General features: G+C 42.4%; 1 protein-coding gene across 4 annotated transcripts in view; it reads left to right on the top strand.

The window, feature by feature from the left end:
• The window catches only part of SNAP47 (synaptosome associated protein 47), an 84,880-nt gene that overhangs the window by 22,507 nt on the left and 45,847 nt on the right, over positions 1-16,526 (top strand). For 3 of the 4 annotated variants that reach the window (XM_065666971.1, XM_065666968.1, XM_065666967.1), the window contains exon 5: positions 6,892-10,107. The exons of the other annotated variant lie outside the window; for it this stretch is intronic. In XM_065666971.1, the coding sequence (XP_065523043.1) occupies positions 6,892-7,038 (147 nt within the window). In that variant the 3' untranslated portion in view covers positions 7,039-10,107. Of the gene's footprint in view, positions 1-6,891; positions 10,108-16,526 lie in introns of those variants that run through there. 4 annotated transcript variants of the gene reach the window in all.

Below are 16,526 nucleotides of genomic sequence, written 5' to 3'. Positions count from 1 at the left end.
GTTAGTGGCACCATGCGTACACCCTGAGAAAGTAAATAAAATCAGAGTTCTGCATCAGTCCAAGAAGAAATAATGGGAGAAATCAGCCACTAAGAATAAGATAGTAAACAATGATCCTTCCATACTGTCCGAATAGCCACTGCCTCAGAAGAGCTGATGCTTTAAAATCTGTCTGCTTTTGTGTGCTTTAGATACAGGGGACCTGCTGTCCTGTCAAACACGTTTGTTCAAGTGTTATTTATGCTCGGATGTTCTGTTCCACAAGAGACAGCCTGATTTTCTAGAGCAGGCAGAAGCCCTTTTGCCTAGTGGCTGGTGTAGAGCTTGGGTATTTGTACACTAAATGCAACTCTGCATCTAGCAGAAGGAACCTCTGTGCTTTGCACAGCTACAGGCAAGTACTGATAGTGTCAATCCCAAACAGAAAACATGTTAAAGCAATTCAAATCCGTAGATTTTTGTTATAGCAAGTTGCACTTGCCTCTTGAGGCATTAACAAATGTCCTCTAGTAAATTGTGTTGTGGTAGTTTTAAGATATTTCTGCGCTCTGCTGTCTCCCTGCCCATTTCCAGGTGCAACAGGAGAAGATGTGGACAGGACCCTTAATATTTCTGGTGTAAGATCATAGAATCATAGAATAGTTAGAGTTGGAAAGGACCTTAAGGTCATCTAGTTCCAAACCCCCTGCCACGGGCAGGGGCACTTCCCACTAAACTGTGTCACCCAAGGCTCTGTCCAACCTAGCCTTGGAACACTGCCAGGGGTGGGGCATTCACAACTTCCCTGGGCAACCCATTCCAGTGCCTCACCACCCTTAGGATAAAGAAGTTAAAGAACTTCTTCCTTATGTCCGATCTGAACTTCCCTTTTTTAAGTTTTAACCCGTTACCCCTTGTCATATCAGTACAGTCCCTAATGAAAAGTCCCTCCCCAACATCCTTGTAGGCCCCCTTCAGATACTGGAAGGCTGCTATTAGGTCTCCATGCAGCCTTCTCTTCTTCAGGCTGAACAGCCCCAACGTTCTCAGCCTGTCTTCATACAGGAGGTGCTCCAGTCCCCTGATCATTCTTGCTGCCCTCCTCTGGACTTGTTCAAGCAGTTCCATATCCTTTTTATGTTGAGGGCACCAGAACTGCATACAATACTCCAAGTGAGGTCTCACTAGAGCAGAGTAGAGGGGCAGGATCACCTCCTTCAACCTGCTAGTCACACTCCTTTTGATGCAGCCCAGGATATGGTTGGCTTTCTGGGCTTGAAGCTCATACTGCTGGCTCATGTTCATTTTCTCATTGACCAACACCCCCAGGTACTTCTCCACAGGGCTGCTCTGAATCTCTTCTCTTCCCAACCTGTAGCTGTGCCTGGGATTGCTCCAACCCAGGTGTAGGACCTTGCACTTGTCATGGTTAAACTTCATGAGGTTGGCATCAGCCCACCTCACAAGCATGTCGAGGTCCCTCTGGATGGCATTCCTTCCCTCCAGCGTATCAACCGAACCACGCAGCTTGGTGTCATAAGCAAACTTGCTGAGGGCGCACTCAATCCCACTGTCCATGTCACCAGCAAGGATGCTGAACAAGACCAGTCCCAACACCAATCCCTGAGGGACACCACTCGTTACTGGTCTCCAGCTGGACATTGAGCCATTGACCACAACTCTTTGTGTGCGGCCGTCCAGCCAGTTCTCTATCTACCGAGTGGTCCACCTATCAAACTGATGTCTCTCCAATTTAGAGACAAGGATGTCTTGTGGGATAGTGTCAAATGCTTTGCACAGTTCCAGGTAGATGACATCAACTGCTCTACCCCTGTCCGTCAGTTTTGTAGCCCCATCATAGAAGGCCACCAAATTGGTCTGGCAGGATTTCCCCTTAGTGAAGCCATGCTGGCTGTCACCAAGCACCTTGTTGTTTTTCATTTGCCTTAGCATGCCTTCCATTGCAGTTCCTGTTGTGGGGTTAGAGTTTATAATGGGCATATGAATTGCAATATTTTACATGTTTTTTCCCCTTCTTGGTCACCTGCATTGTGTTCAGCACAGAGGTGAAGCACCGTATTAAATGACAAGTTAATCACTGTCAAAACCTCTATTTACGCCGTATTTCAGAGTACTGTGAATGACAACTTCCTATTAACAAGTGAATTTTGCTGCATTCAAGAGCTATTTCTGGTTTTATGTGTTTTCTGCTTTAGTTTTCAGACCTGTTGGACAGGGATAATAATGTGGATCTCAGGGAGAATTTAATGGAGTTCAAACTTCAATTTTCAATACTTCCTGCACAGTGACACTTTCTGTATCTTAGTTTTACTGCTGGATACTCCCTGTAACTTATTTCTTAAGCTTCAGCTAAATTACATTGTTATGATGGCATCTCAGGCCCCAAACCAAATTGAGGTCTCCATTGTAAGATCTTTAGAATACAATCTCTGTACAATGCCTAACACTTGGAATTTACATCCTCAGGTGGTGTGGCAAAATGATAAAGTCACAAGGCTAAGTATTGAATAGGTTCACGGGCTTGGAGTCCTCTCCCATCATTTTGTTTGTGTCTGTCTTGTGACTGTCCTGCTTGGCTCTCACTTCAGCCAAAGCAGAGAGAAGTGGGCAGCGCTTGAACAAGTCATCAAGCAGGTACCTAAAACAGAGCAGATGAACTATGGGCTAAACTGCAGTGTACTGATTGGGTACCCATAGTCTATACAAGAACTTGGGATACGTAGCTTGGATGGACACCTCTTCTCCCACCAAGGCCTGAGTCTGCTGTAGTTGAACACTTGACGCAGGGCAGATTTGGAGAGCAGTGACAAATTTACTTCCTTGTTTTGTACAGCAAGAATTCTGTGTGGGAATATTAGGTATTGCCTGAAGCTGCACAGAAAATCTGTGGCGGAGCCATGAGGATAAATCAGACTTTCCAAATTATAATCCAGTGGCATAAATCTAAAGTTGTCTCAGTGTGAGACTGACCACTGCCTGAGGAAATGTGGCTTTAAAGTGTGCCTTTGATGGGCTCATACCTGCTGTTTGGTTTTGTGTAACAGATAGTTTCATGCTGAATTTTCATGTCTTGGTTCACCATCCAAATTGCATACTGGCACAGCAAGCACTGCTGCTTTGAGCAATTGACAGAACTCGAGCAGTGATAACTAGACATCTTGCCATCGTTTTGCTTTGCAAAAATACTGACCAGCTTTGGCCAGACTTCAGCTTCCGGTAACTCGTCCCAGCAAGCTCTGTGCGCTCTGCTGAAAGAGTCTTAACCGCTCCAGGTCCCATTGGATTGAGTGGCAGTACTTAGTTGGAACAGATGAAGATGCTGCAGACAAAGGGTTAAGGGATTTGTTACCAGCCTTTCTGAGGCAAAGAAAATTAACAGATGAAAGTGAGCCGCTTTCCTTTTATTTGTGCGTGTGAGTAACCACATCATCATCAACTGCTGTGTTTCAAGGCAGAGCCTAATTGGCAGGTGAACTGAGCAGAGCCCTGTAGCTGACTAAGTTTCCATTTTACTGCTTTCGTATTTTAAAAGCTTTTCTGTTCTCAACAATCGTGTCTTTTTCTGTATTTTAAATGTTAAATATGCTCTAATGAATGCAAAGCCTATCAAAAGTAATTTGTTTTGAAACTAAAAATAAACTACTTTCAGTGGCAAACCTAGGCCTTTTTGGCACAATTTTGATTTACAAGTAAATTGGGTTCCTCTTGGAGAGGTGGGGAAGGAGTGTTTCTGCTTCCTTTCTGCATACTCTCGAGCCAGCCCCTGCTTTGCTGCATAGCAATCTTGGAGGCTTGCTGCATATCACCACATTTACCTGATGTGCTTGCCTCTACCTAGATGTGCTGGGTGAGGAGGTGGCTCAGGAAACCTGAAATTACCACACTGTGAAGGGTGCTTAGTGGTAAACCTCCAAAAGTCTGTGCTTGGCAGCAGCAGGAGGTGGAGGTGTTGAAGGACCAGAGGAACCATTCTGGAGCATGTGTCATTCCATGATCTAGAAATCTGCTTTTCTTCTGCTGTTCCAGAAAACAAACTTTGGGATGGTGTTGGGTAAACCTTTTTAGTAAACTTGCTGAGAAAATATTAGTATGAACCATCTTTAAATCATCTGCAAATGATGATGCATGCTTCTTTTGCTGCCATCCTTTAGGATGTATGGAAGGAGTGAAGTTTCTTGTCTCTTAAACTGGTATAAAGAATTTAAACTTTATTGGAGCAGAGGCTGAAACCCCATGATCTCTCAGATGAACACTGAAGCTAGCCCTGCTTTTAGTTGGGTGGAGTGGACCAGAAGACCTTCAGAGGTCTTTTCCTAAATACACTGTGACTTTATGAATGGTAGGAGTCATTTCATGTAGTACTGTCTACTTTATTTTTTGTGTTTATATGTATGTTCTATATATGATACAAGCAGATGAAGCACAAAGGAAAGACTGAAAGCACCTCTGAACTTCCCATTTTCAAGTATAATTCTGAATTATACACATGATGTATCTGATCATGTCACTGTTCTTTTTGGTGCATATTGTGAACATATCTACCACCTCCAGTTTGGGCAATTCACCCTTGCTTTCCTGTTGCAGTGAGAGATCCTGAAATGTTCAATTTGAGATAGAAACAGAGGGAGGTTTAGCCTGTAGTTTTGGTAAGAACAGACAAAGGTAGATAAAGCTTGATCCATGGTTTGATTTGTTGGTTTGTTGTTTTTTTGGGGGGGTTCTCTTTTTCCTTTGGCAGCCAAATTGCAAAACCATTTTTTCACACAGCTCTGTTTCTAGCTGTTTGTGATTTAAGGAAAGTGCTGAGAAATACATCATAGTAGCCTTACAGTATCTGAAGGTGATCTACAACAATGCTGGAGAGAACTCTTCATCAGGGACTGTAGTGGTAGGACAAGGGCAGTGGGTTTAAACTTAAAAAGGGGGTGTTCAGATTAGATACAAAGAAGAAATTCTTTACTGTGAGAGTAGTGAGACACTGGAACAGGTTGCCCAAGGAAGTTGTGAATGCTTCATTCCTGGAAGTGTTCAAGACCAGGAACATGGATGGATGGTTGGATGGTGCATTGAACAACCTGGTCTAGTGGAAGGTGTATGTGCCTGTGGCAGGGGGGTTGGAACTATATGATCTTTAAGGACCTTTCCCACCTAAACCGTTCTATGATTCTGTGTGTTATGAAATAAATCTCACTACCATGACTGATATCCAGCTTCAGCCAAAGCATTTTGTCTCAAAAAGTTCCCCTGCCCTTCCAGCTAGATATGATGTTCTTCACTGCTTTTCTCAAACCAGTAGCCTCACAGCAGCTTTCTGGGGGCTGATTATATATTCTAATATATTCTAATGGCAAACAAGAGAACTGAGTTTGCCAATTAAGAAAAAAATAAAATTAAATGTGTTTAGAGTACAATTCCTTTCACCTGTTTTACTAAAAGCCACAGATTTATGCTGTTAGGCTGCAGTTCTGGTATCTTCTGTAGGATCTCCTGGATGCTCATGTGGCACAGCAGTTGATGTTGTGGGATAGTGCTGGGATAATTTGCTTTCTTGGAGACTTACTGCAATTGATTGGATAAACTACTCTTACTAAGCAGGCAGTGCAAGGATATCCTCATGGACCTAGCTGTAGATGCCTAAGGAAGTAGCTCATGTAGGCCAGCAGAGAGGCCTTATGATCTGAAGTAACTTAGAAGCTGGATTTCCAGTCAGTGTGATACAGTGCTTCCAAATTTCCCTCTGATATATCTGAGAGAAGGCAGCTGAGGCTTGCCCATCAGGCAGGTGCTTTCAGTTCATGCATCTAGGCTTATTAAGGGAGCAGCCACAAGAGGGAAGAAAAGGCAATGATATAACTTAGTCCTTGGTCTGCTGCTGAAAGAAGCCTGTGTTACAGGGTGAGGAATTAAGACAGTTTTTTCTTGTGTAGTTTGGATCACTGTGCTTGGACTCGGTTGTGTGAACTGATGAAAATGAAAGTTGAGTAGGCCCCGTAAGTCAGTGTATGGTATTGCTATGGATGGCTCAGCCTTGAGAATATATAAGCTTGGCTTTCTTCTTCCATTTTAGAGGCTTCTGCCCTGTTTGGACCAATATCTATAGGTGTTTTCAGACTACATGGTCCCCTCACAATCTTGGAGTAGCTGAGGGTGTTAGCTTGCAGTTCCACATATGAACAGTAATTTGCTAAATGTAGTGTAAACTGGTTGATATATAATACAATGCTTACAGCCTGGAGTAGAGCCTGTGCATCTGTTATTTCTCATCTTAGGTACAGCCTGAGCCTCTTGGCTGCCTTGATGTCTGTTCATACCACACCACCCTCTAGTCCCTTGAAAATTATTTGTTTGGTTGCCTAATTCTCATTTTTCCCATCTGCTCCAACCACTGACACTTCTTTCTTTAGTGGGCTGTAGTAGAAGAACAGTTTCTGTCCTTTGACCTTGTCGTTGCCTAACATTACTATGCCTTCAGCCGTGTGATCCGCTTCTGGCTTTCTACCAGCTGTGCTTGCTTTCCCTATCAGCTCTCAACATGCACATAATCTCAGTACAAGCTACTGCTCTGGAATGCAGACATACCAAGGAGATAGTAACAGGGCCAACAAACAACAAATCATGCTTAAATGATTTTTATTTCTAATTTATTCTCTTCCCTCCCCTCTAACCCTAACAGTTCAGATTTGAATTTTCTTGTCTTTAGTTCCTTGTTTCATTCATCTCAATTTAGTTTATCAGAACAAGAAATTTCTTTTCACCAGCATGCCTCAGGGCAGACTCCAATAAACGAAATAAAATTACAACAATGAAATAAGTAATCGCCATGGGTCTGTTACATTTCTCAAAGAACCAGCTGGTTGATTACTGAAAGTGCTCAGTCTTTTCTTCTGGCAGATACTGAAGAAGCTGAAGGGCCTTGCCTTGGAGACAGAAGCTGAGCTGGAGAGACAGGATGAAGCTCTTGATTCCATCACTACCTCTGTAGACCGTGCAACGCTGAATATAGACAAGCAGAACCGCAGAATGAAGAAACTAACGTAGCGCCTACAGGAACCAGTGGGGGTGGTATCATGAGGAAGAAGAGGATCAGAGAACTGTATTTGTCAAGACTGTTTCTTTAATAGACACTTTGTGTGGGAGCTGTTTGCAATATTGTCTGGAGTACAGTGCTGCTGTTACTGAGTTCCTGTGGGTTTTGAAAATGTTTCCAGACTTAGATGATGTTTGAAGGCTGTTTAAGGATTAAAAAGGTCAAGACTTTTAATTGTGGTGGAACAATGATAGTGGCTTCTTTACTACAGAAAATCTGTAAATATGAAAGGATGTGATATAATCTGAATCAACTTTTATGTGCTTTTTTTATGTTGCTGCTTTTGAAAGGTTGGGTTTTTTTTACTGCAATGAAGAAGTGAAGGAGAAATGAACTGCATATGAGACTACTTTAGATGATTACAGCTTATTAATTCCCTCTCAAGGTCTTTCTTTAAAAAAGTTAATAGCTGAACTAAAGACCAGATGTCCAACTGCAAGTCATTGAGGCTTTTGTTTGTAACTTAATGCTGAGGTGAGCAAATGATGGTGATAAAACCTTGTGTTCCCTAAGCAAATGTTTTTAATAAGTTTCAATTGTGCTTTTAATGTACCTAGAAATTTTATAAGAATAATGAAGACTTAGTGGCCACAGCTGTCTGTTGCCACATCCTGGAAAATGGAGAAGGTGGTTAATTTATGTACATGTATTGGTAGAGATATCTGCTCACTGAGCAGGTTTGGTTTTTTTTTTTTTTTTTTTTTGCCATTTGATAAATGTTTTGCTTACTTAAGTCACTTATAAAAAGTATCAAAGTTGAATATGTTCGCTTTCCAAAAGGAAATGCTGATCACTGATGATCATATACACGTTTTTGTGTGTTTATTTTTCCCTTTTAAACTGCATATGCAGTGAAGGAGTTGGTTTTGGAGTGGGGAAAGTATTGTGGGTGAATCTATTCATTTCTTGGTGTTCATTGTTTGTACCCCTCACTTGCACACAGTGGTTTTAGATTTTTCATAATAGTCTGACAAGGGATGCAGTGTCCTCAGAGCATCATAAGCACAGCGGTTACTTAGTGCGGTCCCTAAATACCATGGTGGAGCTAGGCTGCCAGGTCTCTGAAGAGTGTCAGTGGAAGGTCTCTTGTCCTTTTGCTTCTCTGTTCTTCATTTTCCAAGGATCTCTCTAACATTGATTTCTGACTCCAAATGGGAACTTCGTGAGTTATATAGAGCGTCATGTGGTTTTTGTGTATCTCCTTTAGACTCACAGACTGAGCCTGTTGCTGGAGCTGTAGGCATCTGTATAATATTTGGCAGTTGTGGTACATCCATCTAGTTCATGGCTTTTGTTTATTTGTACTAACTGGTGGTGAAACTTTTGAAGACTTCTCATAGACCTGTATTTCTAAAAGAAAAGGGAATACTGCAAGCTTTTTGCCTAGTAAGTTTTGTTGAGTTTACAGTTGGCTCCATGGAGACCACAGGACAGCGAGACCTTTTCCCCTCCTAACCTACTTGATAACGCATAGGAGAGATTCCAGGTAATCCATGTAGTGTAGAATCGTAGAATAGTTTGGGTTGGAAGGGACCTTAAAGATCCTTCAGTTCCAGCCCCCTGCACAGGCAGGGACACCTTCCACTAGACCAGGTTGCTCCAAGCCCCGTCCAACCTGGCCTTGAACACTGCAGGATGGGCCAGCCACAGCTTCTCAGGACAACCTGTTCCAGTGCCTCTCCATCTGTGCAGGCAAGAACTTCTTCCTCAGATCTCATCTCAGTCTCCCTTCAGTCAGTTTAAAGCTATTCCCCTTGTCTTGTTCATAGCGGCTCTTGCCAAACGCCCCTCTCCAACTTTCTTGTTGGCCCCTTTAGGCACTGGAAGCTGCTGTAAGGTCTCCCTGGAGCCTTCTCTTCTCCAGGCTGAGCAAGACAAGCTCTCTCAGCCTGTCTCAATAGCAGAGGTGCTTCAGCCCTTGAATCATCTTGGTGGCCTCCTTTGGATCTGCTCAAGATGGACATTTCTATCTTGAAATCTAGAATGAAACATTTAGAAAGAGCAAGCTGCTGGTCATGATGCTTGTGATGCAGCCCAGGACACAGTTGGCTTTCTGGGTTGTGAGTGCACATGTCTATTGCCTGTGGCAGAAAACACTAATTTCTTCAGTTCCTACAGTTCAGCAGCTATTTTAATTCAAAGTAGCTGTTGTAATATGTGTGTGTGTGGGGGGGGGATGTTTTTGGTTTTTGGATTTGTTTTTTTTTTTAAGTGTCTATATTAGAAAATTCTTCTTTTACTGCTTTCAAATACAACAATTTTGGTGCAATATTTTTAACTAATGAAGCTTTGAATTGTTTATTCCACTAATAGTTGATGTGAAATTTTCCTGTGTCAGGGTGTTTCTGCCTACCTTTTAAAGAATGGTACAGGAAATCACATAGTGTATTTTAATTTTCAAGATCTTTCTCTGCCGTGTTCAGTATTACTTCGTATTAGTTTGTTAGATTTGAGTACTACACTGCAAGTTCTCAATTTACAGTCCAAGTTGTTACTGGCATGCACTTTACTTACTTGCTGGATATGGCAATTACATGTACATTCACTATGTGCTGTGAAATAAAATACTGTCTGGGGTTCTCTTGTTTGTTTCCAATCCTGAAATCACTGTTGTTTTACTGTGAAAGGAAGATATGTTTGCACAACTAATTATTTAATGAATTTCAAAGTGTACTTTGCACAAAATGCATGTGAACTGAACCTGGTGCTGATGCTGACTGGGAGCGAATCTCTGAACTGAATTAGTGCAAACCAGGATTGCCAAAAGTAAATCCTAATGGCATGTCATTTAGTTTAGCATTCTTGGTGCCATACTTGTATTGTGGTTTTTTGCACTAGCTATTGCATCTTACTCAGTATTTTGTGGTTTGTATTACTCCAACATTTCCATGATAAAGCAAAAAATTGTAATATTGTTTGTAAGAAGTGACCCATTCTAGAGTTGTGTATTAGATGAATTTCATGTGCCCGGAGGACTTTCAGTCTGTAATTTCTTCTTATTAAACATCTTTGAAAAATGATCTACTTCCTTTTATTCATTTGGCTGTGTACTTGCAGTAAAAATACTCTATCCACCTCCTTGTCATACTGTGGAGCAAAATTTAATGTAGCGTTTTTGTAGGACTGGGCTTTAGGATAGGAGTTTTTTCATTATTATTAGAAAAGGGGGGAGACTATTAACTGACGGAATGTTATCAGTGTGAATGTTTACTGTTAGCAGCTGAAAAATAAAGTGGGTACACCGCACAGTGTACCTGGTGGCTGGATATTGTGGCACAGGAACTGCTTCTGCTCTTGGAGAGTGGACTAAGATTCACAGAATCCTAGAATGGTTTGCGTTGGAAGGGATCTTAAAGGTCATCCATTTCCAAGCCCTGCCATGGAAGAACTGCCTGGGCATGTTACTATATAAACAGTGGTACAGAAGTATAAAGACTTTACTCACATCAAACTTTTAATTTTATGTCATAATACAGCTTGTGTTGTTGCCAAAATTGCTTAGAGCCTCCAAAGTTTCCTTCTGCATTAAACTGAAGTGCTTTTATTAATGTCATAGATCTGGACTGGTGCTTCACGGGGAAAGATGCAGGCGGTAATATGCCAAACATTATTCTTGTGTTTTGTTCTTCACTGATAATATTGTTATCAACATGAGGCTTAAAGACAAAACTTAGGATAATTTTTGCCTTTTATATGCAGTTTGTTAGTTCTTTGTAGGTCTTTACTACAATGTGAAAAGTACAGGGCTTTGTCATTAAGAGACATAAAGAAAAACCTAATAAAAGATGTTCTAACATATAAAATTAAAAGGTATCAATTGGTCAGGCATTTCAGATCTTGCAAAATAGAACTAGATTGTGTTGTATCATAGGGTAGGTTTATAATCCAATGTGTGTTCATGGAGGTGATGAGTGAGCCTGAAATGACTGGAACTTAAATGTATTTCTGCATAGGAGTTTGAGTTTCTCCTCTGGAATTATTGAAATGCTGGTGATAAATGTTGCACTTTGTGGCCCTCAGACAAGTGGTGTAGGGAGCTTTTTTCAGGCAATTAATTGATTTAAGCAAAGCCTCATAATAGCTGTCTCTGTTTCCAGAGCCAGTGCTTTGAAACCACTAGTATGCTCTTCACAGAAGGAAATGAAGCAAAGCAGCTTGCAACTGTCAAAACCTATCTCTGGATAGAGTTTGGGGGAGAAATTGGCTGTATTTACTCTAGTATGATAAACCATGGCAGCAGTATCCTTTGCCTCTGCTATGCATGAGCAATGTCAAGCCTCTGCCTAGTAGAGGGAAAAAATAAATCTGTAATGGTCCTAGTCATAGGTTTAAGAGCTGGGCTTTGCAGAGCAAACAGTGCTTGGCTTACCTACTGTGCTGGGCCTGTGTGTTTGCGGCTTGGCACAAGGCTTCTGTCCATTGTGAACCTGGTGGGAAGTGTGCTGGCTCAGGCTTTGCCCACCAGCCTCATCCCTGTGCTGGTGGTGCAGCATGCACTCAATCGTCCCACCCTGGTGAGTCCGTGCTGTCATGGGCGACGGTAAATATACTGTGTGTGTGGGCACTTGTGTGTGAGCCAGGGCACTCTGAAGACAAAAAAAGTACCCTGGAATCAAGCTGCCTCCTGTTTGAAGTGGAGAAGTGTTTGCTTAATGGTGTGAAAGTCCAGCCTAGCTTCTGTCAAGTGGTTTAATTTTAAACCAGCAGATTTGAACCCTTTTATGGTTTGGCAGCAGAGGGGTTAAAGTAGTTCAAGGCCAAAATTAAGAAGCCTGAGTTCAGGATTCTGGTGATTTTTGTTTCTTAAGAGTTCAGTTATAGAATCCCAGAATGGTTTCGATGATGGTATAATAAATGTTCACCTTTTAGCAGTTGGTATACCTTGAGCATACCAGGCTGATACAGCTCCTAATTAGTATGTTAGTAGTTAGTATGTAGTTAAGCTTTAAGCTGTCTGGTTTCCAAAGGGTGCTTGCCTGGGTGTTAACCTCATCCTCTGATGATCTCAGCTTTCCTGCTTAGCACTGTGGAGAACAGCTTAGAGAAAAAACCCATGGAGCTAAAACTGCCCTGACCATTTTATCTGACCACTGAGCCATAAGGATGCTCATGGGCATGAGACAGTAATAAGAAAGAGGGAGATCAATAGGGCTTTTGCCTCTCTAGAGGGTGACGTAGATTTGGGTTCACACCCTGGTTGAGAATTTATACAGGAACTGACATTAAAGAATGAGCTGTGGAGGACGGGGTTGTCATCAGGATGGAGTGGGGAAACAGTGCTTCCAGTGATATCTCGAAGACAAAATTTGCTGTGCTGGGTGGGATGGCTTCAGAGAGGAGAAAGAGACTTGGGGTAGAAGAACCGCCCTTAGTCTGACCACGTTTCACTTCTGGCACTGCTACCAGCTGCCAGCGTGCATGTTGCTTCGGATTTAAGTCAGATTTTGCTTTGTATGGTGGTGAACATTGTTTACAGCCATGAGGACTCAACAGAGGCAGGAGAGGGTAATTGCAGGTACACAGCAATGCCAAGGGCTCCCTCCCATGATGGCATCTCCATTCAGCCCTCCCTGTGTTGCCAAGCTACTGAATGCCAGAGGCTGGAAAAGGAATCCATGTTCAGTGAAATGGTTTCCAGTACTTTAATTCTTCTTTAGGAAATGAACCTCTTGGGCTGCCTCTGTTCTTTTTCTTGTGACTTCTGCATAAGAAGCAAACCACATAGCAGGCTTCTTTTTTTTTTTTTTCCTCTAAACCACTGTACTAATTGTGTGTATTTAACACAGGTTTTGGGCTGAGTTTTTGACTGGGATTGCTGGTTATGCTGCATGGGGAATACTGGAGGGTGTATCAGCTTTAAGTCATCTCATGGCATTCATAAAGTGTAAAAATCACTGCGGGCATGGTACAGAGATGGTAATGGGTATAGAAATTGGTATGTATAATGGTAAAGACTTAAAGTTCATGTTTGCCTAAATAGACCACATGGTTTCTAGTGCAACACTTTGCCCAGCCTTTACCTTTAGTTAAAGGAATTCTGAACTGGACATGATATTTTGTAGGAATGAAATCAAGATACCAAAATGCCATCAAGTGATGTTGGATGCACCAAACCTCTTGGTCACCTTTTCTCTAGCCTGTGCTTTCAGATGACTTGCAGCTCTGACAGATTTCACATAAAGCTGCCTAACTCTGAACACGCAGCCAAGCCAGTATTTTCAGTTCTCTCACTGGTAATCCCACAGCATATCAGTCCTGGCCCCAACTGGAGCATCATCTTCCTGCTTAGAAAGCCCGTATCCGATCCCAGAGACCACAAGGAGACCAGTTTTCCTTCTGTTCCTTGGTCATGCTAGACTACATATAATAGGTATCTCACCGCTTGCTAATCAGCATGCCGTCTGAGTGCAAGATTTTTAGGAGACTGCATTTATAATGCACGTATCTCTGCACTTTCATAATTGCTAGAAGTGATATTGTGGTGATTCTTTTTTTCCCCATACACATCAAATGTTCAGCTTGACAACTGGATCCAGTTCAGTTTTGAACTACTTAATAGATTCCAGCCTTTTCCTGCTGCACTGTGGGTGGAAATAAATGACAATCAGACCCCTGGTTCCATGCCGCATTTTTCTGTCCAGTTTCCCCTTCTTCCTCCTGAAATGAAAGGATGAAAAAAAGAAAAATCTTGCAGTCTGTTGGTGAAGTGATCCAAGCAGCTATCTCACAGTATTCTGCTGTGAGCTCTCAACAGACCAGCTGCTCTGATCATCTGATTTTATATTCCTATCCTGTAGTAAAGGTTTTTTCATGTTTATGCCTTTTGATGGAGACTAAGGGGTATTTTCATTTGATGGGATAAGGAAGCACATACAACCACCTTGAGCAGCAGATGTGCCCTAGCCTATCTTACCTTCTTCCAAAGTCACATGCTGCCCATTTGTAAACTTAAGTCTCTAGTGCCATCAATCATAGAATCATGAAATAGTTTGGGTTGGAAGGTACCTTAAAGGTCATGAAGTTCCAACTCCTCTGCCATAGGCAGGGATGATTTCCACTAGACCAGGTTGCTTAAAGCCCTTGTGCCAGGGCCTCACCACCCTCACAGGGAAGAGCTTCTTCCTCAGACCTCATCTCAGTCTCCCCTCTGTCAGGTTAAAGCCGTTCACCACTGTCCTGGCCCCACCTGCCCTTGTCAAAAGACCCTCTCCAGCTTTCTTCTTGTCTCCTTTAGGCACTGGCAGCTGCTCTAAGGTCTCCCCGAAGCCTTCTCTTCTCCAGGCTGAACAAGCCCAGCTTTCTCAGCCTGTCTCCATAGCAGAGGTACTCCAGTCCTCAGAGCCTCTTCGTGGCCTCCTCTGGTCTCATTCCAACAGGCTGTGGGCCCCAGAGCTGGATGCAGTCTTCCAGGTGGAGTTTCATGAGTACAAGGGGAGAATCTGCCTTGGCCTGCTGGTCACACTGCTTATAGTAGCATCTGGACTGTCCCTTCACCAGGGGCTAGATTCCGATCTCTCTACTTGAACACTTTCAGACCTCAACAAGGATATCTTGAGGGAAAGGTCCTGGTCATTGCATGCTTTGGTAGCAGACTCCCTTTTATATCAAGAGAAGAAGCTTCTTGGGTCCAGTGCAGGAAGGTCATCCAGGGATCTTTGACTTTAATTGCAAGTATGTAGGCCACTAGAAAAAATCATTCTTGGGACTGTTTTCTGTGCTGAACAGGAAGTCTTGGGGGCATCTGACTTTATTTTTTTGTTATTATTATTATATCATTAAAGGCCAGGTTTTTAAAATGTTTTTCCTTTTAATGCTAAAGGCCAAACTCTGAACACCGATTTGCATGATCAGCCCCTGGTTGCCTGATTTTGCTGTCCTGCAGCAATCTGCTGAGGATCAGAACAGAAATTAAGTCAAACAAATATTCAAATTAATTTGTTAAAAAAAACCAACCACAAAACAAACAAACAAAAAACAGAACAAAAAACCAAAATAAAATCAGTCTTTGACAAGAGCTAGAGCCTGGACGGCCTTTTCCAAGACAGGTAAATGCTGGAGGACTGCGGAGCACTCAGGTATCTTGTTCAGTGGGACTCGCATCCTTATGTAAGCACACAGGCATATTTCTTCTAAGCATTCATAAAAGTGTATATTAAAGCAGCATGCTGGTTGAACGAAAGCATGAAAAGGGTCAGCACCAAATGCAGACTGTTCTAGAAATAATCTGTAGCGAGAATAGGCATTTTAAAAATTATTATAAGCAAGAGACTTCTACACCATCCAGCTGTAAAGCTTTTCAGGTTGTATCAGTTACTGTATTCTCAAATCTGTCAATTCTATCACAGATAACATGCGATTTAATTTTTCCCTTCAAATTCCAGCTCCCAATTTTTGGTGATTAAGTGAGGATCTGATTGTTTAATCCATTTGCAATTATTGAGGTTGCGGAGAATCTTTGGCTTTAGAACAACATTCAAAAATTGTCGAGACCAAAAATGCAAGTTTGGGCATCGGTTTCCTTTAAAATTAAGGTTTTGCTGCTGCTTCTGTAACTCCGAGACCAGTTCAAAGTTAGGAAGCTGATGGTCCTGTCCTCCTTCAGTAATAAACTGATGGAAAGAATCTTCTCCAAAGAACTTGGAGGAGTTGCCGCTTTTAAAGGTTAGATGAGTTTCTGCCTGTCTGCTGCTGAGGCTGGCATTCCTTTTATTTTTTGGAGTCAGCCCTGGCTGTTTTAGGGGAAGGAGCTGTGCTTGCCATGTCCTTTAGTAGTAAAATTTCCTCACTGAAGAGGACAGCAGTGATTTTAGGACTGGGATGCAGGTGGGCACTTCAGTGCCAAGTTCCCTCCTCAGAGCATCTCAGCAGTGACATCCAGCTTTGTTCCAGGTTGTACTTTGTTAATGTAAAAGCATTAAATGCAGTAGGTGACCTAGGAGTGTGTTACTGCTGCTCAGAAATCCCTGTTGTCTAAGCATGACACTTAATCAGGTGTTTGAGTCCCAATGCACTCTAAGCTTACCCTAAATCTTAAGCATATGTTTAAGTGTTTTGCTGACTAAGGTTGAGATTTAATAACAATACCTGGCTTTTATACAGCACTTTCCATAAATTTCACATTATGGGGATTTTAGAGCAGAAAGTGAGGTGAATTGAAAATTCAGAATGGCCCGGCCCAAAGCAGGGTCAGCAGCAGCACAAAGTCTAGCAGGAGCCAGTAAACAGCAGCATACCCCAGGGGTCAATACTGGGTCCAGTCTTGTTTAACATCTTCATTAATCATATGGATGATAGGATGATTCCTTAGATATTATGAATAAAATCTTCCCTGTGAGGGTGGTGAGCCACTGGGACAGGTTTCCCAGAGAAGCTGTGGCTGCCCCATCACTGGAAGTGTGGGTTAACTGAGGAATGTGATGGTACAATAGCGTGTAGCAGC

This window comes from Lathamus discolor, chromosome 2 (assembly GCF_037157495.1).
Source record: "Lathamus discolor isolate bLatDis1 chromosome 2, bLatDis1.hap1, whole genome shotgun sequence".
In the NCBI taxonomy this organism is placed as follows: domain Eukaryota; kingdom Metazoa; phylum Chordata; class Aves; order Psittaciformes; family Psittacidae; genus Lathamus; species Lathamus discolor.
Note: the sequence above shows the minus strand (reverse complement) of the source record. Positions and strands in the feature narration are given on the sequence as shown.